This window comes from Symphalangus syndactylus, chromosome 9 (genome assembly GCF_028878055.3).
Source record: "Symphalangus syndactylus isolate Jambi chromosome 9, NHGRI_mSymSyn1-v2.1_pri, whole genome shotgun sequence".
Taxonomy (NCBI): domain Eukaryota; kingdom Metazoa; phylum Chordata; class Mammalia; order Primates; family Hylobatidae; genus Symphalangus; species Symphalangus syndactylus.
The window spans coordinates 54,125,295-54,152,990 of NC_072431.2; the positions used below are offsets into that span (position 1 = coordinate 54,125,295).

The 27,696-nt window shown below is 53.8% G+C and overlaps 1 protein-coding gene across 1 annotated transcript in view; it reads left to right on the forward strand.

Annotated features, from left to right (window-relative positions):
• FOXK1 (forkhead box K1) overlaps positions 1-27,696 on the forward strand; it is an 88,645-nt gene that overhangs the window by 49,192 nt on the left and 11,757 nt on the right. The window contains exons 2-6 of the mRNA XM_055292211.2: positions 6,214-6,399; positions 22,887-23,043; positions 23,667-23,813; positions 25,415-25,608; positions 27,471-27,637. Coding sequence (XP_055148186.1) covers positions 6,214-6,399; positions 22,887-23,043; positions 23,667-23,813; positions 25,415-25,608; positions 27,471-27,637 — 851 coding nt within the window. The remainder of the gene's footprint in view (positions 1-6,213; positions 6,400-22,886; positions 23,044-23,666; positions 23,814-25,414; positions 25,609-27,470; positions 27,638-27,696) is intronic.

The window sequence follows — 27,696 nt, forward strand, 5'->3', positions numbered from 1 at the left end:
TATAAACACTAAAACTGCTACCGTGTTTGAATTCACACACCCCACGCACACCCCCACATTGTCACTGTGAGAACGGAGGGCCCAGAGCCGAGTACAGTCGGCCAGGGGGAGTGATGGGCAGGCTCAGAGCTGTGTCCAGGCCTCGGGTTCACCCCCTCCAGAAAGTAAACCCATCCTCCTGCTGGGAGGGACGGGGCGAGGGGACAGCGGTGGACAGGAGCGATCTGTCACATTCATTTTAAAAATTGCCTCCAGAAGCTTTCACAGGTTCTTCCTTCCCTCTCTGATTATTTCTCTGTGTCTGAAATGATGACAATTGTATTTATATTTATACCATCGATAATTAAGTGAGCTATTTTTATTTTCCTGACAGCTTTCTGTTTGGCCGGGCAGGTGGTAGGATTCATGGCCTAAGGAGGGGATGGGAATGAAGGCACGTGACATGTCCCAAGTCACTTGGGCTCAGCACTGGTGGAGCGGTGGCCAGTGTCACCTCGCTGTGTAGAGAGGGCTCTGTGGTCTGAGGCTGAGCCAGGCAGTGTCATCTCCAACCAAGTCACCAGTTTGGCCCAACTTCCAGGAGCCATCAGCTTCTGGGTGGACCTGGGAAAAACCCAGGGCTGGAGTAGACCCTCAGTGTGGGAGCTTTCGGGCAAGAATTCTCCCCAAAAACAGCTTGCCTGAGATCGACTGCACATACCCTACAACTAACCCTTTCCATTGTTCCAGTCCGTGATTTTCAGCGCATTCGCAGAGTTGTGCAGCCACCAAGTCAACCTCGGAACATTGTCCTGACTCTAGGAAGAAGCCCCGCAGCCCTTAGTCATTTTCCATCCCCCCTGCCTGTCCCACCCATCACTCCAGCCCTAGGCAACCACTAAGCTCCTTTCTAAGTCAGGCAAGAATGTTCTGGAGAGATTTCCTCCAAAGATGGGCACTTGCTCATATAGGAACCTCACCGCTGGGCTGGTGGATGGAGATTGCTACCCTGTGGACACACTTAACCTTAGCAGAATCTCCACCGATCAAGACCGGCAGTGTGTGGCTGGGTTTAAACCACCGTGCAGCACCTTTATGATGCAAAACATGCTCGTTCAAACTCCACCTAGAGCCCTGCACCTCCATCAAGGTATTACAGGGAGAGATGTAACTGGCAAACTCCGTGAGCACACTGGGGAAACATCTATTTAAAAATCAAGCTGGGTGCGGCAGCTCACACCTGTTATCCCAGGCACTTTGAGAGGCTGAAGCGGGTGGATCACTTGAGGTCAGGAGTTCAAGACCAGCCTGGCCAACATGACAAAACCCCGTCTCTACTAAAAATACAAAACTTAGCTGGGCGTTGTGGAATGTTCCTGTAATCCCAGCTACTCAGGAGGCTGAGGCAGGAGAATCCCTTGAACTCGGGAGGTGGAGGTTGCAGTGAGCCGAGATCGCACCACTGCACTCCAGCCTGAGCGACAGAGTGAGACTCCGTTTCAAAAAATAAATACAATAAAATCAAGTAGCATGCTTCCTAGCATGTTCTCCTCCTCCTAGTAACGAGGCCGCCTGCCTCAGGACAATCACTGTTACAGCAGATACTATGAAAATATTTATTGTTAAACTTTAATTGGAAAACTACTATTACAACAGGAAATTGTCTGTCATCTATAGATGGTATTAGATCCCTAGATCCCTGCCTGTCCTATAAAACATCGTTTTGTTTTACTGAAAATTCAATATATATGTACATATCATCTAGAATCAGTTTTTTTTGTTGTTGTTTTTTTTTTAAGACAGAGTCTTGCTCTGTTGCCCAGGCCGGAGTGCAATGGCACGTTCTTAGCTCACTGACATGGCCGCCTCCTGGGTTCAAGCAATTCTCCTGCCTCAGCCTCCTGAGTAGCTGGGATTACATGTGTGTACCGCCATGCCTGGTTAATTTTTTGTATTTTTAGTAGAGAGGGGGATTTTACCTTTTGGCCAGGCTGGTCTCGAACTCCTGACCTCAGATGATCCGCCCACGTTGGCCACTCAGAGTGCTGGGATTACAGGCATGAGCCTCCGTGCCCAGCCTATAATCAGGTTTTGAACTGGAAAGCACCTTTGAGATGGTGTCCTCTATTCCAACCATTCTATTTTATTAGCAAAGATCACGGAAGCGCAGAGAGGTTAGGTCGAGTGGTTCTAAACCAATTTTCTCTTTTGGTGATGTTCACCTTTGTTGCAAATCCTCACACCTTACGGCTCTCATTCCTGTCACAATTTGCTCTTTGAAGGGGAGAAGTCGAGCCTGGAAAGGCCTTTCCACCCCGCTGGAGTTGGGGAGTGATTTAGCCCAAGGTCAAATGGGCTCTGGCTTGTACCTGGCTTTCAGATGCCAGTCCAGAGGGGGACCATGCTCCTCTTCTGTGCGTGCGTGCGTGCTTATGCGGTGTGTTTGCGCATGTGCCTGTGCAAATGTCTTACCAAAAAGCACCTCTTCATGTCTTAATATCCAAACCCCGATCTCCAGGATCCCCTTCTTCTTGTCACCTCAGTCATGGGCCAGAAGCCACATCTTCTTTCTACTTGGCCTTGGTGGCTCCAGCGTGATCCAATCCCACATTAACATAGGGACTTTCATGACACAGAAAGTCAGAGGTCTCAACTGTGCCCTTCTGACAAATAGGAGAACATGGTTTGTTTCGTTGATTTGCAGTGGTTGAGGGAACTAGAGAAAAGAGACAAATGGCAAGGGCCATAGAAGCTATCTTTAAACATTTGTCATCATGACTGCCATCGTGTCCAGCGCTGGTGGAACGGGTACGTGTGTGTGCGTGTGTGTGTGCGTGTGCGTGCGTGGGTGTGCGTGCATGTGCGTGTGTGCATGCATGCATGTGTGCGTTCATGTGCATGTGTGTGTGTACATGGCGCGCGTGTGTGTGCATGCGTGTGTGTGTGTGCGTGTGCGTGCATGTGTTGATACAGACATGGACACTGTGTTCATTCAGCACCATCGTTCAGAGGTGGAGTTCACTTTAGGTCCCCTGCCTGGACCCTCAGCCAGATGCTGGACCCAAGCCTCTTTCCTTGCTTCCCTAGGTCAGGGACACCAGGCCCATCCTCAGACACCAGCTTGGGTGGATGTCGGCTCTGGGACCCACAAAAGCTAACAGCCCCCAGGACTGAAGAGCCCTTGGGCTTCATAGAGCATCTTAGAAAATGGATGATGCAAGGCCGGGTGTGGTGGCTCATGCCTGTAGAGTCCCAGCACTTTAGGAGGCCAGGGCAGGAGGATCACCTGAGGTTGGGAGTTCCAGACCAGCCTGACCAACATGGAGAAACCCTGTCTCTACTAAAAATACAAAATCAGCCAGGCGTGGTGGCACATGCCTGTAGTCCCAGCTACTCGGGAGGCTGAGGCAGGAGAATTGCTTGAATCCAGGAGGCAGAGGTTGTGGTGAGCCAAGATTGCACCATTGTACTCCACCCTGGGCAATAAGAGCCAAACTCTGCCTCAAAAAGAGAAAAAAAAAAGAAAAAAAAAAAAAATGGGTGATGTGGCCAGGCACAGTGGCTCATGCCTATAAACCCAGCACTTTGGGAAGCCGAGGTTGTTGGGTCACCTGAGGTCAGGAGTTCAAGACCAGCCTGGCCAACATGGTGAAACCCCATCTCTACTAAAAATACAAAAATTAGCCGGGCGTGGTGGCGCGTGCCTGTAATCCCAGCTACTCGGGAGGCTGAGACAGGAGAATCGCTTGAACCCAGGAGGCGGAGGTTGCAGTGAGCCAAGATTGCGCCATTGTATTCCAGCCCGGATGACACAGCAAGACTCCGACTCCATCTCAAAAAAAAAAAAAAAGAAAAGAAAAAAGAAAATGGGTGATGGAGCTTTCTAGTCAAAATACCGATGCAGGAAATCTCCATTGGGCTGGACTGAAGGAAGTGTAAAGGATGTCAGACGTTCCTCTCAATGTGACTTAAGAGGACAAAATTGTGGAGTATTTTCAAATAGCCTTGGGCTGCCCTTCTGAACCTCGGGGGTGACCGACCACCCACCCTTATCTCCCAAGATTCACTCGCTGGGCCGTGCCTCCCAGACAGCTTGTCATCCTGGAAACAATCTCAGAGTCCTTTTTGTGTTTGGAAATAGACACCTGGTGCCCACAGGCCGGACAGCGCCTGGCACTGAACAATGCGGCCCGGCCTCCTTGGGGAGGCCCAGCCTCCTCTGCCCAGTATCTCAGGGAGAATCAGGACTGGCCCAGTTGAGCCAGCTTAAGTGCCTGGTTTTCTCTCTTCCATGTGGCAGCCTGGCTAGCGGAGCTATGGGAGGAGCCGCACATTTGTAATGCTGAGTCACTTCCTTTGAAGCGGGTCCCTGGGAAGAAGACGCAATAGGACCCCCTGCTGACAGCCAGGCACCCCTCGTCACCCTCTGACCTGCTCCTCAGTCCCATCTTTCAAAAACGCTTTGACGAAGAGCAAAGGGGCTTTCAAATGAAAGAGGAGTGTTTGCGCACGTCCACGCAGGATTTTAGGTAGATTTACTATTTAAACATTGCCGCAGATTTAAAAACACAGGCATAGACCCAGCAGCCTGGTGCTTCATGCAGGTTCCACTACAAGAGACCGTAGCGTCTCTCAAGTGTTGAGTCACCTTGTCTGTTCGGAATGCCTTCTGGAACTCTGAAAAGCGCATTACCACCGGTGGCTTATGTATATTCTTTCTTACCCCCCTCCCACAATTTTAAACAAGAGCCTTTTCCAAACAGCTGCTCAGGCGGCCAGCGTTGCTTATCTCCGTGTGGGCAGGCTGCTGCTTTACATTGTTTTTTGTTTTTGTTTTTGTTTTGTTTTGTTTTGTTTTTAACTGAGTCCTACAGTTAGCAACTTGATAGTTGCCGCCTCATCAGTTTAGAAATTGAAAGGTGAGCTGTTTAAGTAATGCTCAGCTTTGTAAAAGGTGGCAGTTTCTTCAAGCCAGATGAACCTTGGATACTGTTCACAGCACACTGGTGTTGACTCTGACGCTTGCGGCTGGCTTTGTTTGCACTTGGTCGTCTCTAGTAGAAAAACTGAGGCTCATGGTTTTAAGTCCAGAAGTGATCGTGAAGCCGGTCCCTTAAGCTCTGGGTGGATAATGCACGTTCTCTGCGACTCCCGCCTGCCCGAGCAGGGGTGGAATTGCTCCTTCTGTCAGATCTTCTAGGCAGTGGCAGGGAATCATCTTGAAAACGTCCGCATAGGTGGCTGCCGTGCTATTTCAGTCTTCCAGTGTGTCCTTTGAGAGGCGGCAGATCCCACTTGGGTGCCACAGCAGTTGCCCTAGCAGACAGGAAGTAGCCGTGTCTGTCTGGAGCCTGCGTGGGAGATGGCATCAGCAGCACTTGTCTAGGGATATTTATATCTCTTCTGTTCTCACGCACGGTAGAAAGACAACTGACGGCTGGGCACAGTGGCTTTCGCCTGTAATCCCAGCACTTTGGGAGGCTGAGGCAGGCGGATCACCTGAGGTCAGGAGTTCGAGACCAGGCTGGCCAACGTGGTGAAACCCCGTCTCTACTAAAAATGCAAAAAAATGGCCAGGCACGGTGGCTCACGCCTGTAATCCCAGCACTTTGGGAGGCTGAGGCGGGCAGATCACGAGGTCAGGAGATCGAGACCATCCTGGCTAACACGGTGAAACCCCGTCTCTACTAAACATACAAAAAATTAGCCGGGCGTGGTGGCAGGCGCCTGTAGTCCCAGCTACTCGGGAGGCTGAGGCAGGAGAATGGTGTGAACCCGGGAGGCGGAGCTTGCAGTGAGCTGAGATTGCACCACTGCACTCCAGCCTGGGTGACAGAGCGAGACTCCGTCTCAAAAAAAAAAAAAAAAAAAATGCAAAAAATTAGCCGGGCATGGTGGCGGGCGCTCGTAATCCCAGCTACTCAGGAGGCTGAGACAGGAGAATTGCTTGAACCCAGGAAGCTGAGATTGCACGATTGCACTCCAGCCTGGGTGACAGAGCGAGACTCCCTCTCAAAAAATAAAATAAAAAAATAGAAAGACAAGTGACGTCCAAGTAAGCGTAAGTCTCAGTTCCTAAGTGTCCTGATAAAAGCATCAAAACTGCTCTCTGGGGCCCAGGTTTGAGAGTTTACGGTCCGGTTACTTAGACACACGAACACGCACCTTCCCTGGGTGTTGGCGTCTTCTCTAGTCTCCTCCTGCACCTCACACCCGCTCCTCCTCCCGTTGCAGGTGTACCTTCCGGTTTCCCAGCACGGCCATCAAGATCCAGTTCACGTCGCTCTACCACAAAGAAGAGGCCCCGGCCTCCCCGCTTCGGCCGCTGTACCCACAGATCTCCCCTCTGAAGATCCACATCCCGGAGCCGGACCTCCGGAGCATGGTCAGCCCCGTCCCCTCCCCGACTGGCACCATCAGGTGAGCAGCCCCTCAGCCTGTGCTTGGGCCCCCAGGAGAGAGGGAGATGATGTGAGTGTGCCTGTCGTACGCAGCACCGGGTTCCAAATCTCTCTGGAAAACTGCACGTGCATGGAAATACAGAAAGTGTTGTACGTGCATCCCGGACCCGGCTGAAATCTCTGTGAATTCTCTTACAAAGGGAAGAATCACTGCCTGACCATCACTTTTCCCACTGGAAGTTTTATATATTAGGGCTTGTTAAAGCAAGCACAGGTTTTTTTGTTGTTTTTTATTTGTTTGCTTTTTTAAAGGATACTGAAAATGGTTTTGTTTGTTTTGAGACGGAGTTTCACTCTGTTACCCAGGCTAGAGTGCAGTGGCGCAATCTCGGCTCACTGCAACCTCAACCTCCCGGGTTAAAGCGATTCTTCTGCCTCAGCCTCCCGAGTAGCTGAGATGACAGACGCCTGCTACCACGCCTGGCTAATTTTTTTGTATTTTTAGTAGAGATGGGGTTTCACCATGTTGGCCATGCTGGTCTCGAACTCCCAACCTCAAATGATCTACCCGCCTCAGCCTCCCAAAGTGCCGGGATTACAGGCATGAGCCACTGCGCCCGGCTGAAAATGTTTTAGCTCTTTTTTTTTTTATTAATTTTTGCATACAAAAACAATAAACATTTTCTAAAAATACATACAAACAAAAAGATGCGTATCAAACATATTAGGAAGGTTGCACATGGGAAGTCGGGGAATAGAAATGGGGGGTGGGAGTTAAAATAAATGAGAGAGGGACTTTATATGGATCAGTGATAATAACTCAATCCTCTATTTGACAAAGAAGAGGGAGAAGGAGGAGGAAGAAAAAGAAAGTGGGATAAAGGATCAGAAAGGGAAGAAAATAGAAAAAATTAGAGTATGACTCCAGGGTAGACCTGTTTTGTTGTCACTGAGTTGGTTGGTTGGTTTGTCTGTTGTATTCTTCATGTTTCGCCAAGTTGGCCAGACTGGTCTCGAACTCCTAGCCCGAAGTGATCAACCCGCCTCGCCCCCCAGAGTGCCGGGACCACAGGTGTGAGCCACCACGTCCAGCCCCCACATTGCTTCTGGCCTCCGTGGTAGACCTCCCAGACGGAGCGGCCAGGCAGAGGAGCTCCTCACTTGTACCCAGACACAGGGCGGCCGGGCAGAGGAGCTCCTCACTTCCCAGATGGAGCGGCCAGGCAGAGACGCTCCTCACTTCTTCCCAGACGATAGGTGGCCGGGCAGAGGCGCTCCTCACTTCCCAGACGATGGGTGGCCGGGCAGAGGCGCTCCTCACTTCCCAGACGATGGGTGGCCGGGCAGAGGCGCTCCTCACCTCCCAGACGATGGGTGGCCGGGCAGAGGCACTCCTCACTTCCCAGATGGGGCAGCCGGGCAGAGGCGCTCCTCACTTCCCAGACGATGGGCGGCCGGGCAGAGGCGCTCCTCACCTCCCAGACGATGGGTGGCCGGGCAGAGGCACTCCTCACTTCCCAGATGGGGCAGCCGGGCAGAGGCGCTCCTCACTTCCCAGACGATGGGCGGCCGGGCAGAGGCGCTCCTCACTTCCCAGACGATGGGTGGCCGGGCAGAGGCGCTCCTCACTTCCCAGACGATGGGTGGCCGGGCAGAGGCGCTCCTCACCTCCCAGACGATGGGTGGCCGGGCAGAGGCGCTCCTCACTTCTTCCCGGACGGGGCGGCCGGGCAGAGGCGCTCCTCACTTCTTCCCGGACGGGGCGGCCGGGCAGAGGCGCTCCTCACTTCTTCCCGGACGGGGCGGCCGGGCAGAGGCGCTCCTCACTTCTTCCCGGACGGGGCGGCCGGGCAGAGGCGCTCCTCACTTCTTCCCGGACGGGGCGGCCGGGCAGAGGCGCTCCTCACTTCTTCCCGGACGGGGCGGCCGGGCAGAGGCGCTCCTCACTTCTTCCCGGACGGGGCGGCCGGGCAGAGGCGCTCCTCACTTCTTCCCGGACGGGGCGGCCGGGCAGAGGCGCTCCTCACTTCTTCCCGGACGGGGCGGCCGGGCAGAGGCGCTCCTCACTTCTTCCCGGACGGGGCGGCCGGGCAGAGGCGCTCCTCACTTCTTCCCGGACGGGGCGGCCGGGCAGAGGCGCTCCTCACCTCCCAGACGATGGGTGGCTGGGCAGAGGCGCTGCTCACCTCCCAGACGATGGGTGGCCGGGCAGAGGCGCTCCTCACTTCCCAGACGGGGCGGCCGGGCAGAGGCGCTCCTCACTTCCCAGACAGTGGGCGGCCGGGCAGAGGCGCTCCTCACTTCTTCCCAGACGGGGCGCCCGGGCAGAGGCGCTCCTCATTTCTTCCCGGACAGGGCGGCCGGGCAGAGGCGCTCCTCACTTCCCAGACGATGGGTGGCCGGGCAGAGGCGCTCCTCACTTCCCAGACGATGGGTGGCCGGGCAGAGGCGCTCCTCACTTCCCAGACGGTGGGTGGCCGGGCAGAGGCGCTCTTCACTTCCCAGACGGTGGGTGGCCGGGCAGAGGCGCTCCTCACTTCCCAGACGGTGGGTGGCCAGGCAGAGGCACTCCTCACTTCCCAGACGGGGCGGCCGGGCAGAGGCGCTCCTCACTTCTTCCTGGACGGGGCGGCCGGGCAGAGGCGCTCCTCACTTCTTCCCGGACGGGGCGGCCGGGCAGAGGCGCTCCTCACTTCTTCCCGGACGGGGCGGCCGGGCAGAGGCGCTCCTCACTTCTTCCCGGACGGGGCGGCCGGGCAGAGGCGCTCCTCACTTCCTCCCGGACGGGGCGGCCGGGCAGAGGCGCTCCTCACTTCCCAGACGGTGGGTGGCCGGGCAGAGGCGCTCCTCACTTCCCAGACGGTGGGTGGCCGGGCAGAGGCGCTCCTCACTTCCCAGACGGTGGGTGGCCGGGCAGAGGCGCTCCTCACTTCCCAGACGGTGGGTGGCCGGGCAGAGGCGCTCCTCACTTCCCAGACGGTGGGTGGCCGGGCAGAGGCGCTCCTCACTTCCCAGACGGTGGGTGGCCGGGCAGAGGCGCTCCTCACTTCCCAGACGGTGGGTGGCCGGGCAGAGGCGCTCCTCACTTCCCAGACGGTGGGTGGCCGGGCAGAGGCGCTCCTCACTTCCCAGACGGTGGGTGGCCGGGCAGAGGCGCTCCTCACTTCCCAGACGGGGCGGCCGGGCAGAGGCGCTCCCCACCTCCCAGATGGGGCGGCGGCCGGGCAGGGGCTGCAATCCCAGCACCCTGGTAGGCCAAGGCAGGCGGCCGGGGGGCGGAGGCTGCCGCGAGGCCAGACCACGCCACCGCACTCCAGCCTGGGCAACACCGAGCACTGGGTGAGCGAGACTCCGTCTGTAGTTCCAGTAGCTCGGGAGGCTGAGGCGGGCAGAGCACTCGGCGTGAGGAGCTGGCGACCAGCGAGGCCAAGATGGCGAACGCGTGCCTGCAGCGAAAGGAGAAAAGGCAGGCAGCGGTGGCGCGCGCCAGCAGACCCAGGGAGTCCGCGGCGCGGGCAGCAGGAAGCCGAGTAGATTGCAACCTGGGCCCGAGAGGGAAAAGAAGAAAGAAAGAAAGAAAGAAAGGAAGGAGGGAGGGAGGGAGGGAGGGAGGGAGGGAGGGAGGGAGGGAGGGAGGGAGGGAGGGAGGGAGGGAAAGAAGGAAGGAAGGCGAAAATGTTTTAAAGTAATATTTGTCCACCAGGATTTGGTGAACTTTGTTTCTTTAAGCTTCATTTGTGAAAATTCTCTATGACCTTTTAGAAATTAATCTAGATTTTGAAGAAAGCCCTCAAACTTCCTCATCTCTGGCATGTTACACAATGATGAGCCCCTGAGTAGGGGTTGCAGAGTGAAAAGTATAAACAGAGCTCTGTGTAGGGAGTGCTGGTGAGCCCTGGACTGAGTCACACACGAACCTCAGGCGACAGCCTGGATGCATGGCACACAGCCCTGGCCCTGGTCCTGTCATACAGGGATGCAAAAACAGACGTGTACTTGAGGCTGGAGGGTTCATACATTCTTTAATGATTTACCTCTTCATTGCGGACATTTCTAAACGTGGCTGGCTTTTCTCTCCCAACTGCGCGTCTGTGGCCCTGAAGATGCGTGGCTGCGCGTGGTTTGGTGCTGGTGCTGTGGCTCCTCCGCACCAGCAGTTTCTGCGTCGTTTGTGCGTCACCAGCAAAGGTCACCCCAGTGGAAAAAGCAGATCACATCTTAGGGCTGTTGTGAACATGGTGTTGACCTCACATACACCCTGAAAGGGGCTCAGGGGCCCTCGGGGACATCTGTGAAGCACATTCTGGGCACGCTGGTCTGTTGGAGCAAGCGCCGTGGCAATCCCAGGCCGGTCACGTCAGTTCCTCCCTGCTGATCTGCGCACTCTGCTGAACCCCGGCTGCACCTTGCCTTGCTTCTTTCTTTTTTTCCTCTTGCAGCTGTAGGAGTAAAAAGGGCTTTTGTTTGTTTTTCAGAGACAGCATCTCACTCTGTCGTCCAGGCTAGAGTGCAGTGGTGAAATCATAGCTTGCTGCAGCCTCCAACTCCTGGGCTCAAGCGGTCTCCCCACCTCAGCCTCCCAAGTTGCTGGGACCACAGGCATGCACCACCACACCCAGTTAATTTTCTTACCTTTTGTAGAGACAGGGTCTTGCTATGTTGCCCAGGCTGGTCTGGAACCCCTGGGCTCAAGAGATCCTCCCTCCTCCACCTCCCAAAGTGCTGGGGTTACAGGTGTGAGCCAACACATCCAGCCCGTACGTGACCTGCACCTTTTCAGGGTCCACGGTTAGAATTACACACTGGCTTCTCTTGGAACGCAGCCATCAGGGGCACGGCTCCTCTACCCTGCTTTGCCAACAAGTTACCAGTGGCCTCCCACAAGTTACAAGGTGGGAATCATCTCCATTTGAGTTGCTTGGAGTCGGCCTCCTTTTTCCAGAGCCAGTGGGTGGGAGTGTCTCTCATGGAAAGAGAAGTTCAGGGACAGTGTTGCTGCGGAAAGGCGAGGCCCCAGGCTCAGGCTGGGCATGGTCACTTGTGTGACTCTGTGCGGTCACTTCAGCCCCCCACCTTCCCGGGCCCAGTTCCCGCCTGTGGAGCCAGTGCTGTGACGTCATGACCCTCTGAGATGATGATGATGGTGAATCCTAAGTGACTGAAAGCCTGGTGTGTGCCGGCCTGGCCCTGTGCTGAGCAGTGCACATGCAGTATTTTATTTAGTCCATACAGCTTTATGAGAGAATGTTCTAGAAGTAGATAGTGGTGATGGTTATTCAATTTTGTGAATATCCTAAAAGTCACTTTAAAGAGTGAACTGGCCGGGCATGGTGACTCACACCGGTAATCCCAGCGCTCTGGGAGGCCAAGGCAGGTGGATCACTTGAAGCCAGGAGTTCGAGATCAGCCTAGGCAACATGGTGAAACCCTGTCTCTACTAAAAATACAAAAATCAGCCAGGCATGGTGCCACATGCCTGTAATCCCAGCTACTCAGGAGGCTGAGGCAGGAGACTGGCTTGAACCCAGGAGGTGAAGGTTGCATTGAGCTGAGATCACGTGACTGCACTCCAGCCTGGGTGACAGAGCGAGACTCCATTTCTAAGTAAATAAATAAATGGTGAATTGTATGTTATGGGAATTGCATCTGAAGAAAGCAGTGGAGCACAGTATATGTACTTAAGTCTTTACCTAGTACCACTTTAAAGGCGCTGTAGAAACGGTGGCCAGGACCAGCTCACGTGCTAGTGGAAGCTCACACCAGAAGAGGCTGGTCCTGCTGCTTTTGGAGTGGGCAGCAAAGGCCTCAGGTCCAGAGAGAAGCAGACCAGGCAGCGATCCGGGGCTCCTGAGGAAAGGTTAGGCCAGCGCCCCCACCTTAGCCTGGCAGTGGGTTATTAATCAGCAGGTTGTAATCCAGCTAAACAGAAGCTTTTTTTTTTGAGACAGAGTCTCGCTCTGTTGCCCAGGCTGGAGTGCAGTGGCGTGATCTTGTGATCTCGGCTCACTACAACCTCCACCTCCCTGGTTCAAGCAATTCCCGTCTCAGCCTCGAGAGGAGGTGGGATTACAGGCACACGCCACCACGCCTGGCTAATTTTTGTGTATTTTTAGTAGAGATGGGGTTTCACCGTATTGAAAGAAAAATGTTTTGGTTTGCTTCGGGAGGGAGCTTAAAAAAATAAAACGATTTCCCAGTGTTAATCCAAATTTGCATAGTAAAGTCGCTTTTGTATTACAAGAGAGGTCATGGTTTGCGAAGGAGTTGATAAGTGACACCTGTGTTTTAAATTACGGCAGGGAAAATACTGTTTATTTTTATTTTATCTTAGCTTCGGGGATACACGTGCATGTTTGTGACATAGGAATATTACATAATGGTGGGTATTGCGCTTCTAGGGTTCCCATTACCCAAAGGGTGAACCGTGTACCCCGTAGGTCATCTTTCACCCCTCGCCCTCTCCCGCCTCCCCACTTTGGAGTCCCAGTTTCTTGTTGTTTCGATCTTCCTGTTCTGGGTACCCACAGTTCAGCCACTGCTCCTGAGCAAGAGCAGGCGCTGTGCGCTATTGTTTCTGAGTTAGTTCACTTGGGACAAGGGCCTCCAGCTCCATCGCGTTGCTGCCCAGGCCAAGATTTCATTCTTTTTTATAGCTGGGAGTAAAGAAATTATGTACTGAGCACCTGAAGCTCTTGCGGCTGGAGCTGTTCTGAGAAGCTGGGTGGCGGCCTCCTGTGACCACGAGTCCCCGTCAGAGGGTGCGAGCAGCTCCCTGGGCCTGCACCCGCCCTGCTGTTGCTGCGGGAGCCGGGAAGGTGGAGGGCCACCCCGTTCCCCTCCTTCCGCCCAGTCCTGTTCTTTGAAACCGCCCTGTGCAAAGACCGGATTCTTGTTAGGGAGAATTCTGTGCAGAGAAAGTAGTAAGTTAGGGACTGGCTGTCTGGCTTTTTGGCCTTCCATTGTTACAATAAAAGCCTCTCTGTTTACATCCGTTTATCTTAGCACCGTGGAATTCAATTGAGTGTTTAGAAACCTCAGAGGCCCTTGAGGTTTTGCCTGCCAAGATACTTCTCAGTTTGAGTTTCTGCTGTAGGGTGGAGCCGGCGTGTTTACAAACACTCCCTGCCCTTCCCTGCCACCTCCCCACTCTCCTCCTCTCTGGCTGCGCTCCCTAACAGATCGGGAGGTGGGAGCGGGGCCAGGCCAGAAGAGCTGGCTGCCTGCAAGGCTGTCCCCTCCCGGTGCCGCCCCGCCCCCGCGGTGCCTGCCTTCCTAATTTGGTGTGCATTCGCCTCGCCAGTCCTCATTGGCCGTGGAGTGGCTGCCTCGGTGTAGGCCGGGCTCGCCCAGAGCCCCTCATTCCCAGGAGTCGGGAGTGGCTTGGGAGCGGCTTTTTCCTGGGGGAGCCTCCCTGATCAGCTGCCCCTGCCCCTGCCCCCCGCCCCACCCTCCGTCCTTCCTTTCCGTTTCTCTTGCTTTGCTCTCGCAGGCCCTCGCTCCTTTTCCCAGGGTGGGTGGGTATGGGTGTGGGTGTGTGGTTTTGTGTGTGTGTATGTGTGTGTGTGTGTGTGTTTTTCTGATTTATTTTTTTCTGCCCTGAAGTACTCCACCCAGAAAATGAATGAACTCTCTTTGAAATAAATTCTGCTATCTTTAGCAGCAGTTTGACCTTTTCTTTCCTTTTTGCAAAAAAGGGTTTTTACAGGCCAGGCACGCGGTGGCTCAGGCCTGTAATCCCAGCACTTTGGGAGGCTGAGGCAGGCGGATCACCTGAGGTCAGGAGATCGAGACCAGCCTGCTCGACATTGTGAAACCCCGTCTCTACTAAAAATACAAAAATTAGCCAGGCGTGTAATCCAAGATACTCGGGAGGCTGAGGCAGGAGAATTGCTTGAACCTAGGAGGCAGAGGTTGCGGTGAACCAAGATTGCACCACTGCGCTCCAGACTGGGCGGCAGAGCAAGACTCCATCTCAAAAAAAAAAAAAAAAAAAGTGTTTTTAGGAAGGAATTAAAGTATTTAATGAAAGAATTAAAGTAGTTAATCATTTTCTAGGTTCCACCAAACAGACACCAGTCTAAAAAGTGTTCCTTAGAGGTAGTTTTAAGAAAACTGCTGAAATTCAGTGAAAGGGCATTGCACAGAGAGTGACTGTTTTTGCTCATGAGGGCAAGACTTCAGGAGCTGTTCCTCTTAAGGCTTCTCCTGATTTCTCCAACGTGGAGATCAAAAATGAAAGTAACTCGTACAATTCAGCAAAGGTCAGCAGTGTGTAAATATACAGTAAAAATGCAGCAACTGACTTCAAAATCTTTCCCTTGTGATCATGATCTTTAAACACAGTTCTGTCTCATTGCTAGATAACATTCAGTCCTAACTTGGTTTATGTCGTTTTGTAAAGTTAGAGGTCTTTTGAGTTAGGAGGTTATTGGATCTACATTAGAAATAACTCTGCTTTTTCTGCCAAGCTTTGGTTCCTTCCTATAGGGTGATTCATCTGTTTCAAAGTTTCTGGTTGGCTGGGCGTGGTGGCTCATGCCTGGAATCCCAGCACTTTGGGAAGCTGAGGCAGGAGGATTGCTTGAGGCCAGGAGTTCCAGACAAGCCTGGGCAACATAGTGAGACCCCATCTCTAAAAAAAAAAAAAAAAAAAAATTTTTTTAATTAGCCAGGTGCAGTGGCTCACGCCTGTAGACCCAGCTACTCAGGAGGCTGAGGCAGGAGGATCGCTTGAGCCCAGCAGTTGGAGGCTGCAGCAAGCTATGATGTCACCACTGCACTCCAACCTGGGCAACAGAGCAACACCCTGTCTCAGAAAAATAATAATTAAAAAACATAAGTTTGTGGCTGCAGCCTTCCCTGTGTTTTCAGCAGGGCTGCAGGAGGATTGTGGCGCGAATGTGCGAGTCACCCCTAGCGGGAATCCTGCCTGGCTGATCCGGGCTGGCTGTGCCAGCATTTGCAAATCCAATGAGGGTGTCTCATCCCTTGTTTCCCTGTCCCTGTAGGCCTTGCTGCCCCTCCCCACCCCACCACACCCTCTTACGTCTTTTCCCAGCTGAGAACTCTGGGGAAGTAACTATTGCTTCCTCCACATGGGAAGGTTGGGACTTTCTGTCTTCCTTTTATTTTTCCCTCCTGCCTAGATCCCTTCGAGGGGCGACTTTGGTGCTCAAGTGTTGGGAGTTCGGAATGAAGCTTGGTAGGGAAGTCCTTGTGTTTGTCTGAATCTGTTGAAAGGACGTCCCCACCCCCGCCTTTCCTGTAATCTCAGGGAGGACCCTAGCGCCCCACTTCTCAGGTCAACCTGACCTCGGGTGACGAGCGGCTTGTGTGGAGTAGGCCTATTGCACGGCTTCTGTGCAGGCACGTGGCGCACGAGGACAGCCCTTCCCAGGTTCCACGAGCCTCAGGGGAAGTAGGAGGCGCCTGCAGACACGGAGCTGACCCCGGAACCTGCCTAGCTGCGGGGCCGCTTCTCTGCTCCAGCACCCACTCAGCTCTGTGAGGTCTATGCCTCACATGAGAGCAGCTCCTGTTCAGGCCACCGTGCTGGTTATTCTCACCAGGGCAAAGTGCACTTCAGAAACAAGTTAATTTTATTTTTTAAATTATTATTTTTAATGGTGGTTCCAATTTGGGTTTGGGGGATTGATTTTGTTTTTGTTTGTTTGTTTTTTGAGACAGGGTCTCACCTATTGCCCAGGCTAGAGTGCAGTGGCACAGTCACAGCTCACTGCAACCTCAACCTCCCGGGCTCAAGCGATCCTCCCACTTCAGCCTCCTGAGTAGGTAGGACTACAGGCACCCACCACCACACACACCCAGCTCATTTTTTATTTTTGTTGAGATGGTGTCTTGCCCAGGCTGGTCTTGAACTCTTGGCCTCAAGCAGTCTTCCCACCTTGACCTCCCAAAGTGCCAAGATTACAAGCGTGGGCCTGTTTTTGTTGTTGTTGTTGTCTTCGTTGTTTTTGTTTTGTTTTGAAGCAGGGTCTTGTTCTGACACCCAGGCTGGAGTGCAGTGGTGCGGTCACGGCTCGCTGCAGCCTCGACCACCTGGACTCAAGTGATCTTCCCACCTCAGCCGTGACTACAGGAGTGATCCACTAGTTAATTTTTAAAAATAGCTTCCCAGCATTTTACAATGTCAGATTTATCTTAAAGGAGACATTCTTTAAGATCATTCTAAGAAATTCGCCTCTGAAAATTTTCTTTCCCTATTTATTTTTTCTTTTTCAGATTACAAAGAGACTATCTATCTATATGCATCTTACAAAATGCAAACATTTCAGAAAGTGAAAATCCCCCCACACGACACTCCCCAGAGCTGAGCCCTTCTCACCTCTGTGTCTCTGAGTTGTATTCGTACGTGACCGTCTCTTGGTTTTTCCATTTTAGGTATTACACATGAGCTTCCTATATGGAAATTAAGGATTTAGCTTCCCCCCTCCCCATCCCAGTAAAGTTACATCATCATGTTTGGTTTACCTTGCATTAGCGTTTTCTGTATTAGAACTGTGTAGTGATTGTAACGCTTAGCCATTTCCTTCCTTGTACTTTTGGCTTATTTCCGCCACATTCCCCCTGCTCTTGGAGGTAATAATGGCCTCTTCTCCCTTTACTGTGAAGGCCTTCCTCTGGGGCCCCTCTGACCACAGGATCATCTTCTCTACCATCCTGGGAATTCCCTCAGGAGGTGGTGGTGGAGAGAAGGCTGTTTCCTGATTCCCACGTCTTCCTCTTTCCTGATTTGTTCTTTTGTTTTACTAGAGTCCATCCTCCAGTTGCTTCCTGGGAAAGAGCACAGAAGAGAGACTTTTCATTTATTTACTTAAGAGACAGGGTCTCACTTTGTTGCCCAGGCTGGTACTTCTGGGCTCAAGCGAGCCTCCTGCCTCAGCCTCCCGAGGAGTAGGGACTACAGGTGTGCACCACCATGCCCGGCTAATTTTTGTATTTTTTTTAGAGGTGAGGTCTCCCCACGTTGCCCAGGCTGGTCTTGAACTCCTGTGCTCAAGTTATCTGCCCACCTCAGCCTCCCAAAGCGCTGGGATTACAGGTGTGAGCCACCTCGCCTGGACCCCCAGGTTACTGTCCACGCTTCTGGGACTGGCTGTGCCTGGCGGGCCTCTGAGCTGAGTCTGTCATGCCTCTCCTTTCCTTTCTCTCTCTACTTTCTGAGAGATTTTCTCCAGTCTCTCCTTCCACCCTTTCTTGGATTTGTATTTCTCCTCTTTTGAATTCTCATTTTTTAATTTGAAGAGCATGTTCTTGCTCGGCAGGTGTGCTTTGCATGCCGTTTTTATTGTCTTACGGAGACGGCATCATTATACCTCCCTCGGGATGGGAACTATGTCTCGTCTCCTCCCGGGCTCCCGTAGGCTTCCCTGGGTCCCTCTTCTCTTCTGTTTTGCACCATGTCCCACCTGGTAGAAGCTTACTCAAACCACAGATGTGCCTTGGCTGTTGTGTTTAACAGCAAGGTCCTAAAAACCCTCTTAGAGCAGCTGGTGTTGGAGGAGGGGCTGGGGCAGGGACCCCAAGTGTCCTCCTCTGCAGGGAGGTTCCCCCAGGAGGCTTCAGGTGCCGCCTTGGGACACAAAGGACACCGCAGACCCCCACAGCCTTCTCGCCCCTCCACTGCCCACAAGGCTGCGTCCCAGCCCCTTCCTCCAGCCCCTCCAGGCGGGTCCCATCTGTGTCTCTAGGGCTTCAGGAGGGATCAGGTCCCTTCTGACAGAGCTCTGCCCTCTCTAGGCCTGCCGGAAGTGTTAACCGTCCCAACCCCAGGCCTCTCAGGGTGGCCTTCTTTGCCTCAGCACAGAGCCAAGGGCGTTGAGTGTGGACTGGAAGGACTGCAGCCCTGTGCCCTGGGGAAGGCTCGTCTTCGGCTCTGGGGACAGAGCCCAGCTGGCGGCTCCAGAGGTGGCTTTAGGTCTGTTGTTGGATTTGCCTTTCTCGGCGTGACTTCTCATCATAACGCGACCCAGCGACCCGTGTGTCCCACAGCCCATCCTTCCCTCTCCAGTCTCCCTGCACTGGCATGTCCTGGGTGATCCCAGGGGCGCCTTCTAGGCCCGAACTCTGGATGTGGTGGAGGCTGCCCGGGGTGGGCCAGCACGGGGTTGTCCCTGCGAGCACAGCTCCGGGAGCCCCTCACTCAGAATCCTCCATCTCTCTCACCTGAGGCGGAAATGTGACTTGGGAATTGTCCTCCATATAAAGGAAGCAAAATCGGGGCCTAGGGTTGAGCTGCTTACTGTGCTTCTTCCCACTCTCAGCTTCCAATTGGGGGACACAGGCGTTTGATTCCAGTGACGTCTGTGGGCTGTTGCTGTCCAGCCTCTGCGTCCCACATCCAGGCAGCTAGGGACTGGGGGGGCCTGACCGAGGCCTGGGGTACTTACCCCAGAAGGAGTGATTCCCTGTTTCCTGGAATTGAGCTGGGGGGTCCCTGTCGGGGAGCATTGGGGTCCCCTGAGCTTCCTGCTCTCTCTCATTCCTGCAGGAAGAAACGTGTGCATGTGTATGCCGTCATTTTCAGCATTTTTTTTTTTTTTGAGACAGAATCTCGCTCTGTCACCCAGGCTGGAGTGCAGTGGCACGATCTCAGCTCACTGCAAGCTCCACCTCCTGGGTTCACGCCATTCTCCTGCTTCAGCCTCCCAAGTAGCTGGGACTACAGGCACCTGCCACCATGCCCAGCTAATTGTTTTTTGTATTTTTTAGTAGAGACGGGGTTTCACCGTGTTAGCCAGGGTGGTCTCGATCTCCTGACCTCGCGATCCGCCCTCCCCAGCCTCCCATCTTTTTTTTTTTTTTTTTTTTTTTTTTTGAGACAGAGTTTCACTCTTGTTGCCCAGGCTGGAGTACAATGGCACAATCTCGGCTCATTGCAACCTCTGCCTCCCAGGTTCAAGCGATTCTCCTTCCTCAGCCTCCCGAGTAGCTGGGATTACAGGCATGCACCACCATGTCCGGCTGATTTTGCATTTTTAGTAGAGACGGGATTTCTTTAAATCAGCCAGGCTGGTCTCGAACTCCTGACCTTAGGTGATCTGCCCGCCTCAGCGCCCCCAAAGTGCTGGGATTACAGGTGTGAGCCACCGTGCCTGGCCTTCAGCATTTATTTATTTATTTATTTTTTTGAGACGGAGTCTTGTTCTGTCACCCGTGCTGCAGTGCAGTGGCACAATCTCGACTCACTGCAAACTCCACCTCCCAGGTTCACACCATTCTCGTGCCTCAGCCTCCCAAGTAGCTGGGACTACAGGCACCTGCCACCACGCCCGGCTAATTTTTTGTATTTTTTTTTTTTAGTAGAGATGGGGTTTCACTGTGTTAGCCAGGATGGTCTCAATCTCCTGACCTCGTGATCCATCCTCATTGGCCTCCCAAAGTGCTGGGATTACAAGCGTGAGCCACCGTGCCTGGCCCAGCATTTTCTTTAGATTGCTAAGGGAATGTTTCCGTGGACTCCCAGCATCAGACACGGGATGTCTTGATTAGTTTTCCAGACGGCTCCAAGGCCCCTGGCTTTGGAGCTGGGTGTCCCATCCCACCCCAGCCAGGCACCCTCGGACCTGTCTTCCCCCAGAGCACTTTACAGCCCTTAGCGGCTGTGAGGCTCTTGCAGCCTCTGCTTCCCGCCTCCCTCAGCTGTAGGCCTGGTATCGGGGACCTTGGTATCAGGAGCCTGGTACCAGGCACAGCCCCGTGGCCGAGGCCCGCCTGCGGGGGACAGCTGAATGGGGCTTTTTGAGAGACGGGCTGCTCCAAGGGCTGGAGGAGCCATGTGAACAAACACATGTGGTCCCTCAGCCCAGATGGCTGGAAAACCTCAGAAGCTGTGGCGTCGTACCTGTCCCAGCTGGAGTGACACCAGGATCCGGCAGCCCAGGCCAGGTCCAGTGTTGGGGAAAGTGGTGGAGAAACCACCCTCCCCTGTCCCCCGTGTTTGAGCCAGGCTTCGCCAACCTTTTTTTATTTCCACTTGAAATCATTCTCTGGGGAATGACAACCTTTCCTGTGGGTTTTACTCCATGAGATTTTTTGTTTGTTTTTTGAGATAAGGTCTCACTCTGTTGCCCAGGCTAGAGTGCAATGGTTTGATCACAGCTCACTGCAGCCTCGACCTCCCAGGCTCAAGCCATCTTCCTGCCTCAGCCTCCTGAATAGCTGGAACTGCAGGTGTACACTACCAGCTAATTTTTAAAATGTTAAAACTTTATTTGTTTGTTTATTTATTTTTAGAGACAGGGTCTTGCTCTGCCAGAGTGCAGTGGCACAATTATAGCTCACTGTAGCCTCAAACTCCTGGGCTCAAGCAATCCTCCTGCCTCAGCCTCCTGAGTAGCTGAGACTACAGGTGCACACCACCACACCTGACTAATTTTAATTTTTTTGTAGAGATGGGGGTGTCACTATGTTGCCCAGGCTAGTTTCAACCATCTGGGCTCAAGCGATCCTCCCGCCTTGGCCTCCCTAATTGCTGGGTCTACAGGCATGAGCCACTGCACCTGGCAGACATGAATTTTCCATGTTCTTTTGCAAAATAACTGCTGGGAACAGGAGCAGGTCCCTGCCACACGTGCTGGGCCATCACTGTTTGTTGTGGAGTGCGGGGCGGCGGGGGTGCCCCTCACTGGTCCTCAGGAAGGATCCAGGAGCCCGCTTGCCACCTCATGGGCCTCAGACAAGATTTTCCGAGCTGAGTGGCCATTCTCCAGCCTGTGGCCAGAGATCAGAGTGACACCTCAGCTCAGTGGTCCCCAGCAAGTCCTGACATTTCAGTTCTTCCTGCTGAGCCCAAGGGGGACGTCCAGTGGCTTTGGGTCTGGGACCCAGTGCACAGGTGCATGCTGGCCCCGTCGTCTGCAGCCCCTCTGGCCACGAGGCCAACCTGCCTCAGCAGGGAGGTGTTTGGTTCCCAGAGGCCTTTGACAAAGCCGATTTTGGGGGCTGTGTGCTCTTATCAGTCAAAACCTTTCTCTCCCCTTCTCATCTTACTTGTAAGCTTGGGTTTTGTCTTTTGGATTCAGAACTAAATTCAGAAAAAGTTTCCTTTTGACTGTTTCCTACCTCGATTGAGCCATTTGTGGGTGTTCATTTAAGTTTCGACACATGCGGAACTTACCTATCTCTGCCGTATTTGGGGAGTCTGTTGGAAGAGAGAACGGGAATTCCACATCAGAGTCCTTAACGTTCCGTGTGAGTGACACTGAGTCCTTCCTGAAAATGTCCCAGACCTGAACTGATCATTAATGTCAGCTGTCAGGTTTTTCTCAGCTACAGGATTTTTTTCATTCATCCCCCTGCTCCATCCAAAAAATGTTTCTTGAGCTCCACCTGCACCCAAGGGGGCTCCTACTTAACCTAAGTTTTGGAGATCTGGGAGTCTTGTGCCTGGACAGTTGGGGAAGGATGTTCCAGGCAGAGGAAGGGGCAGCAAGGTGGGAGGAGGAGAATGGACCTTCTGGATGATTCTGGGTGGCCTGCAGGGCAGTGCAGCAGGGAGCGTCCTGCCCGCCATGGGGGCTCTAAGTTGGCTGAGGGGGGGATGTCAGCATCACAGGTGGGCAGGGTCCATCTCAGGACGGGGCCAGGTGGGTGCCCATGAGCTCAGGACAGTGGGATCTCTTTCTCTCGGGAGGTTCTGCACCCACTCTTCGTGTCCTCATTGGCTTTCTCTGAATACCTCTAATAGAGATCATTTTCAGAAGCAAAACATCGCCGTGGTTTGCTAACTGAAGCCTGCCTGAGTGAGTTAGGGAAGCAGGCCAGGGCACACCCCTCAGCCGGACGGACTCAGCCTCCTGCCCATGGTCCCGGCCTCAACCTGGAGCCTCACCTGCAGCCCGGGGGTGTCGGTCACTCCCAGCCATCTGTGGTTGCTCCAGCCTGGGAGGGAGAGGGGATGAGGGCAGGGGCATCTCAGCGGCTCAGGGCAAAACCACAGGGGTCGTCTCTTCCCGAGGGCAGTGTCTCCAGGAGAGCCACCTGCCACGCCTTCATCCTGCGGGGCTATGGCACCTCCACAGCCTCTTTCCAGCATCTGCCTCTGTGACCGCACGGCGTTGTCTTGGGCCCGAGCTTTTTCCCACAGCGCCACCTTGTGGACACCTGTGCAGGAGCCAGCAGCCCACGGAGGCTACCTGCCCGGGGTGCACATCCTGTAGGGTGCATGTCCTGTAGGGGTGTGTGGGGGGGGACCTGAGGAGGGGCCCCACAGAGCTGCCTGACCAGGTGCTGCCCTGGGCCCTGCATAATGGCGGGAGGAGGGCCCGCGGTGCTCTCAGACCCCCACCAGAAGTCACCACTGGAAGGAAACTTGCCTGCTGTTTCCGGCGTCTTGTCCCTTGGCCGGGCAGCGCGATGGCACTTACAATTGGAAAGTGTGAGCTTCTTCCCCACAGCCCCACCCTCCGGGTAGGTCCTGAAGCCCTGTGCCCCACAGGGGCCCCCTTTTCAGAGCCATGAACTGACAGTGTCCTCTGTCCTCAGCGTCCCCAACTCCTGTCCAGCCAGTCCACGTGGTGCCGGCTCCTCCAGTTACCGCTTTGTGCAGAACGTGACCTCGGACCTGCAGCTGGCAGCAGAGTTTGCAGCAAAGGCCGCATCGGAGCAGCAGGCGGACACGTCTGGAGGAGACAGCCCCAAGGTCTGAGCCCACCCGGCGCCGTGATGCACCTAGTGACCCAGGATTGGGCCATAGGGACCCGGTGCAGGCAGCACAGACAGCCCAGGGCCCATGGGCGTGTGCTTGAGGTGGTCTCAGCCCACAGGGAATGGAGCCGCAGCTGGCGGTAGAGCCATCGGCCCCTTCTCCTTTTCGTGCCCAAATCATCCCCGTTGGTCATTTGCTGGTGACAGGGGTGGTGCCGTCACCGAGGGCCCCTCCCACCACACTCCTTGTTCATCTGCCGCTGGCAGCCCGGCGTCAAAGCCTTCATACAGCCCTTGAGAAGGATGGCGTTCTCCTTATAACTTTGTGTCTTAGTTCGTGTCTGTCCAACAGCTGTTTTCAAATTGATTTGTGGAAGAGGTGAGAAATTTCAGAATTAAATTATAATAAAACCGAAGTTTTCCTTCCCATGAGGCAAAAACGGCTGTTCCTAGTTGAATGCAAGCACATTAATGGGATAGTTGGCGGGCACTGGGATGGGTGCCGTCGAGACGCGCACGTTCTCCTGTGAAGGTTCCTCCCCATCAGCTGTAACGGGTGGGTGGGATGGACTCGGGGACCTTGCTGGAGCTCATCCCGTGAGCTGTGTCTCTCCGCAGGATGAGTCAAAGCCGCCGTTCTCCTACGCGCAGCTGATCGTGCAGGCAATCTCCTCCGCCCAGGACCGGCAGCTGACCCTGAGCGGGATCTATGCCCACATCACCAAGCATTACCCCTACTACCGGACGGCGGACAAAGGCTGGCAGGTGAAGCCGAGTCTCCGGGGCCGGACCGCCTCTGAAGGCCCTTAGAATATGAAACTAACAGGCGCGTCGCTTCCCTTAAAACAGAAAAGGGGCTCACGCCTGGAACCCTAGCATTTTGCGAGGCCGAGGCAGGAGGAGGATCAAGACCAGCCTGGGCAACATAGAGAGAACCTCTTTTTTACTAAAAATTAGCTGAGTGTGGTGGTGCATGCCTGTGGTCCCAGCTACTCGGAGGCTGAGGTGGGAGGATCACTTGAGCCCAGGAGGTGGAGGCTGCAGTGAGCTATGATCACACTACTGCACTCCAGCCTGGGAGACAGAGAAAGACCCTGTGTCTACAAAGAAAAAAAAATATCTTTTTACCTGAGAAGATAAACATAAAATAGGGATGTTTTCATGGATGGCATATGGTATAACTGAAAGGCATTAGCACTGTGATACCATTGTGTCTAAATATTCTTTTTTATTTGTTTCCTTCTTCTGAGTCCCAGAACTGAGAAGATGGGTCTATACCTTGTTAGATTTTGTGCTTGCTGTGCCTTACAATCCCATGTTAAGTTGGAAAAATGTACCATATACTGTTAATAAAACAATCCACATGTCTGAATTATGGATGGGATTGTAAGAGCTTTGTCCACACCAGCCATGACTGATGCATGTTGCATTTGTCTGTATTTTCTCCAAAGTCAGTGTAGCCCATCCAGTAGCTTTGTTTTTTTGTTTGTTTGTTTGTTTGTTTTTTGAGACAGGATCTCACTCTGCTGTCCCGGCTGGAGTGCAGTGGCACAATCTCAGCTCACTGCAACCTTTGCCTCCCAGGTTCAAGCGATTCTTCTGCCTCAGCCTCCCAAGTAGCTGGGACTACAGGCGCCCACCACCACGCCTGGCTATTTTTTGTATTTTTAGTAGAGATGGGGTTTCACCGTGTTGCCCAGGCTGGTCTCAAACTCCTGACCTCAGGTAATCTTGCCCGCCTCGGCCTCCCAAAGTGCTGGGATTACAGGCGTGAGCCACTGTGCCCGGCCAAGACCCAGTGTTTTCTTTGTCCTAGACGTGCTCCTAGATCAGGATCTGTCTTTCTGTTTCACTTTTTCTGTAAAGAATGGTAATGGCAGCCAGGCACAGTAGCTCACGCCTATAATCCCAGCACTTTGGGAGGCCGAGGTGGGAGGATTGCTTAAGCCCAGGAGTGTGAGACCCCATCTCAACTAAAAATACAAAAAAATCAACCCAGCATGGTGGCCCATGCCCATAGTCCCAGCTACTCGGGAGGCTGAGGCAGGAGAATCCCTTGAACCCAGGAGGCAGAACTTGCAGTGAGCCGAGATCGTGCCACTGCACTCCAGCCTGGGCAACAGAGTGAGACTGTCAAAAAACAAAAAAAGGTAAAATGGTAATGATGCTGTGTCAAATTTTGATAGGAATGACCTTCCCTGTGCCTCGGTGCTGCTCCCGTGACGCCCAGCCAGCGCAGCACCAAGGGCTCTGCACAGCGGGACGGCCTCGCCTCACCCTGGTCCCGCATCTGTTGCAGATTTGAGGCGGGTGGGACTCGTTTTCTGATTTGCTAGTGACGGGTGAATATCTCTGCTTCCCTGCAGAATTCTATCCGGCACAACCTCTCTTTGAACCGTTACTTTATTAAAGTCCCACGTTCCCAGGAGGAGCCTGGGAAGGGGTCTTTTTGGCGAATAGACCCTGCCTCTGAAGCCAAGCTCGTGGAACAGGCATTCCGGAAACGGAGGCAGAGGGGCGTCTCCTGCTTCCGCACCCCCTTCGGGCCTCTGTCCTCAAGGTAAAGCTCTCTGCACGCCTGTCCTCCAGCTGTTAGGAAAGCTGAGCTGCCCTGGAGTTTAGAGATACGTGGCGCAGTCAGCCCTCTGGATCCGTGGGCTCCATAGCTGCAGGCTCAGCGTGCGGGCATGCAACTGATCACAAGTCAAAAATACTCCAAAAAAAAAGGCCGGCGCGGTGGCTCGTGCCTGTAATCCCAGCACTCTGGGAGGCCGAGGCAAGTGGATCACCTGAGGTCAGGGGTTTGAGACCAGCCTAGCCAACATGGTGAAACCCCTGCCTCTACTAAAAAAATACAAAATTAGCCAGGCATGGTAGCAGGTGCCTGTAATTCCAGCTACTCGGGAGGCTGAGGTAGGAGAGTCGCTTGAACCTCGGAGGCGGAAGTTGCATTATGCAGAGATTGTATGTATCACTGCACTCCAGCCTGGGCGACAAGAGCAAAACTCCTTCTCAAAAAAAACAAAAAGTAATACAAATGAAACAATACACACTACAACGGCTATTTATATAGCATGTACATTGTGTTAGGGATTATAAGTAACCTGGCGATGATTTAAAGCTTACAGGAGGATGTGCACAGGTTGTATGCAAATGCAACACCATTTCTATGAGGAACTTGGGTAAGCATCTGCAGATTTGGTACCTGCAACCTCCTCCCCTCAAGTACTGAGGGGTGACTGCTGGTTTCGGCACTTAAAGACTGCACCATTTTCTGTTTTTTTGTTTTTGTTTTGGGAGAATATCTCAGGACCGAGAACTCCTAAAATAGTAAGGTTACTAAGTAAGCCACTGACTGTTGTATTAAAAATAACATTTTAGTTCTTAGAAGTGGAAATGTGTGTAGCAATGGGAACGGTTCCTAAGGCCAAGAATAAATGGATTGCGGCTTGCGGGGCTTTTGGTAGCACTGAGCTTTCTGTTGCAGTGTGTGAGAGGACCTGGGGAGAGCCAGATCTTTGAAGGGACAGACGAGGGGTATGACTTAGGGAGCCCACAACCGCCTTTGGTTTTCGCAGATGCTGGGAACGCAGCTCTGCTGCAGGTGGGGTGGACAGACCCTCCCCCAGCCATCGCTGCCCACCTGCTGGGTCAGGGCCTCCCCTGCCCAGCTCGGTCTCGGCCACGCCCAGTCTGGAGGAGCGTGCACCGCCTGTGAGCGGCCTGGACGGCTCTTCCCAGGTTGCCCATCAGATGAGCCCGTCCCAGGTGCCCAGGAGATCTCCTGAGCGGTACTCTCGGAAATCCTTCCCCGTGGAAGCACACGTTAGCCTCGCGTGCTTCCCGTTTCAAAATTCTGTTTCCAACACGATTTGATGAAAAATTGAAATATCTGAAAATTCATTTCGAGCATAGGGTCTGGCATTGTGATTCTCAGGTGAACTGGGCGTATGGTTAAGGTAGGACTTCAAAAAAGTGTTTGAACGTCATTTGGAGCATTTCAACTGAGCTCCAAATGATGTTCAAACACCCCTCTCGGGTAGAGTTTTCATGGTGGAACGGTTCCGCCCACCAAACAGAAGCTTATGTTTTCGGCACAGAAGGCCTGGGCCATTTTCATGGACACCTGGCTGGACCTCGGTGGAAGTGAACTCGGTAGGTTGTTGCGTTTACTGCAACACCTCACGTGATACCGTCCCCTCCCACGGAACGGAGCCTCCCCCGACGCAGCCCCCACTCAAATGGAGTTTTAAAGGCTGGGTTCAGGTTACGGGGGCGTTTCTCACTGTCTGAATGGGGAGGACAGAGACAAGCTCCAGGGAGCGTGGGCGGGTGACGGCGCTGAGATGCGTGATGTCTCAGAAACGTCCTCCCATCCCTCAGCGCAGGCGCTGACTGCCGCGGCCCTTCCCTCTCTTCCAGGAGCGCTCCAGCTTCACCCACACACCCCGGGCTGATGTCCCCTCGCTCCAGCGGCCTGCAGACCCCAGAGTGCCTGTCTCGGGAGGGCTCCCCCATTCCACACGACCCTGAGTTTGGGTCCAAGTTAGCTTCCGTCCCAGAGTACCGGTATTCCCAAAGCGCACCCGGTAAGGAGCGGGCGGCCCTCTTGCGGGGTGGGGCGGGACTCGTGGAGGTGCGGGAGGGG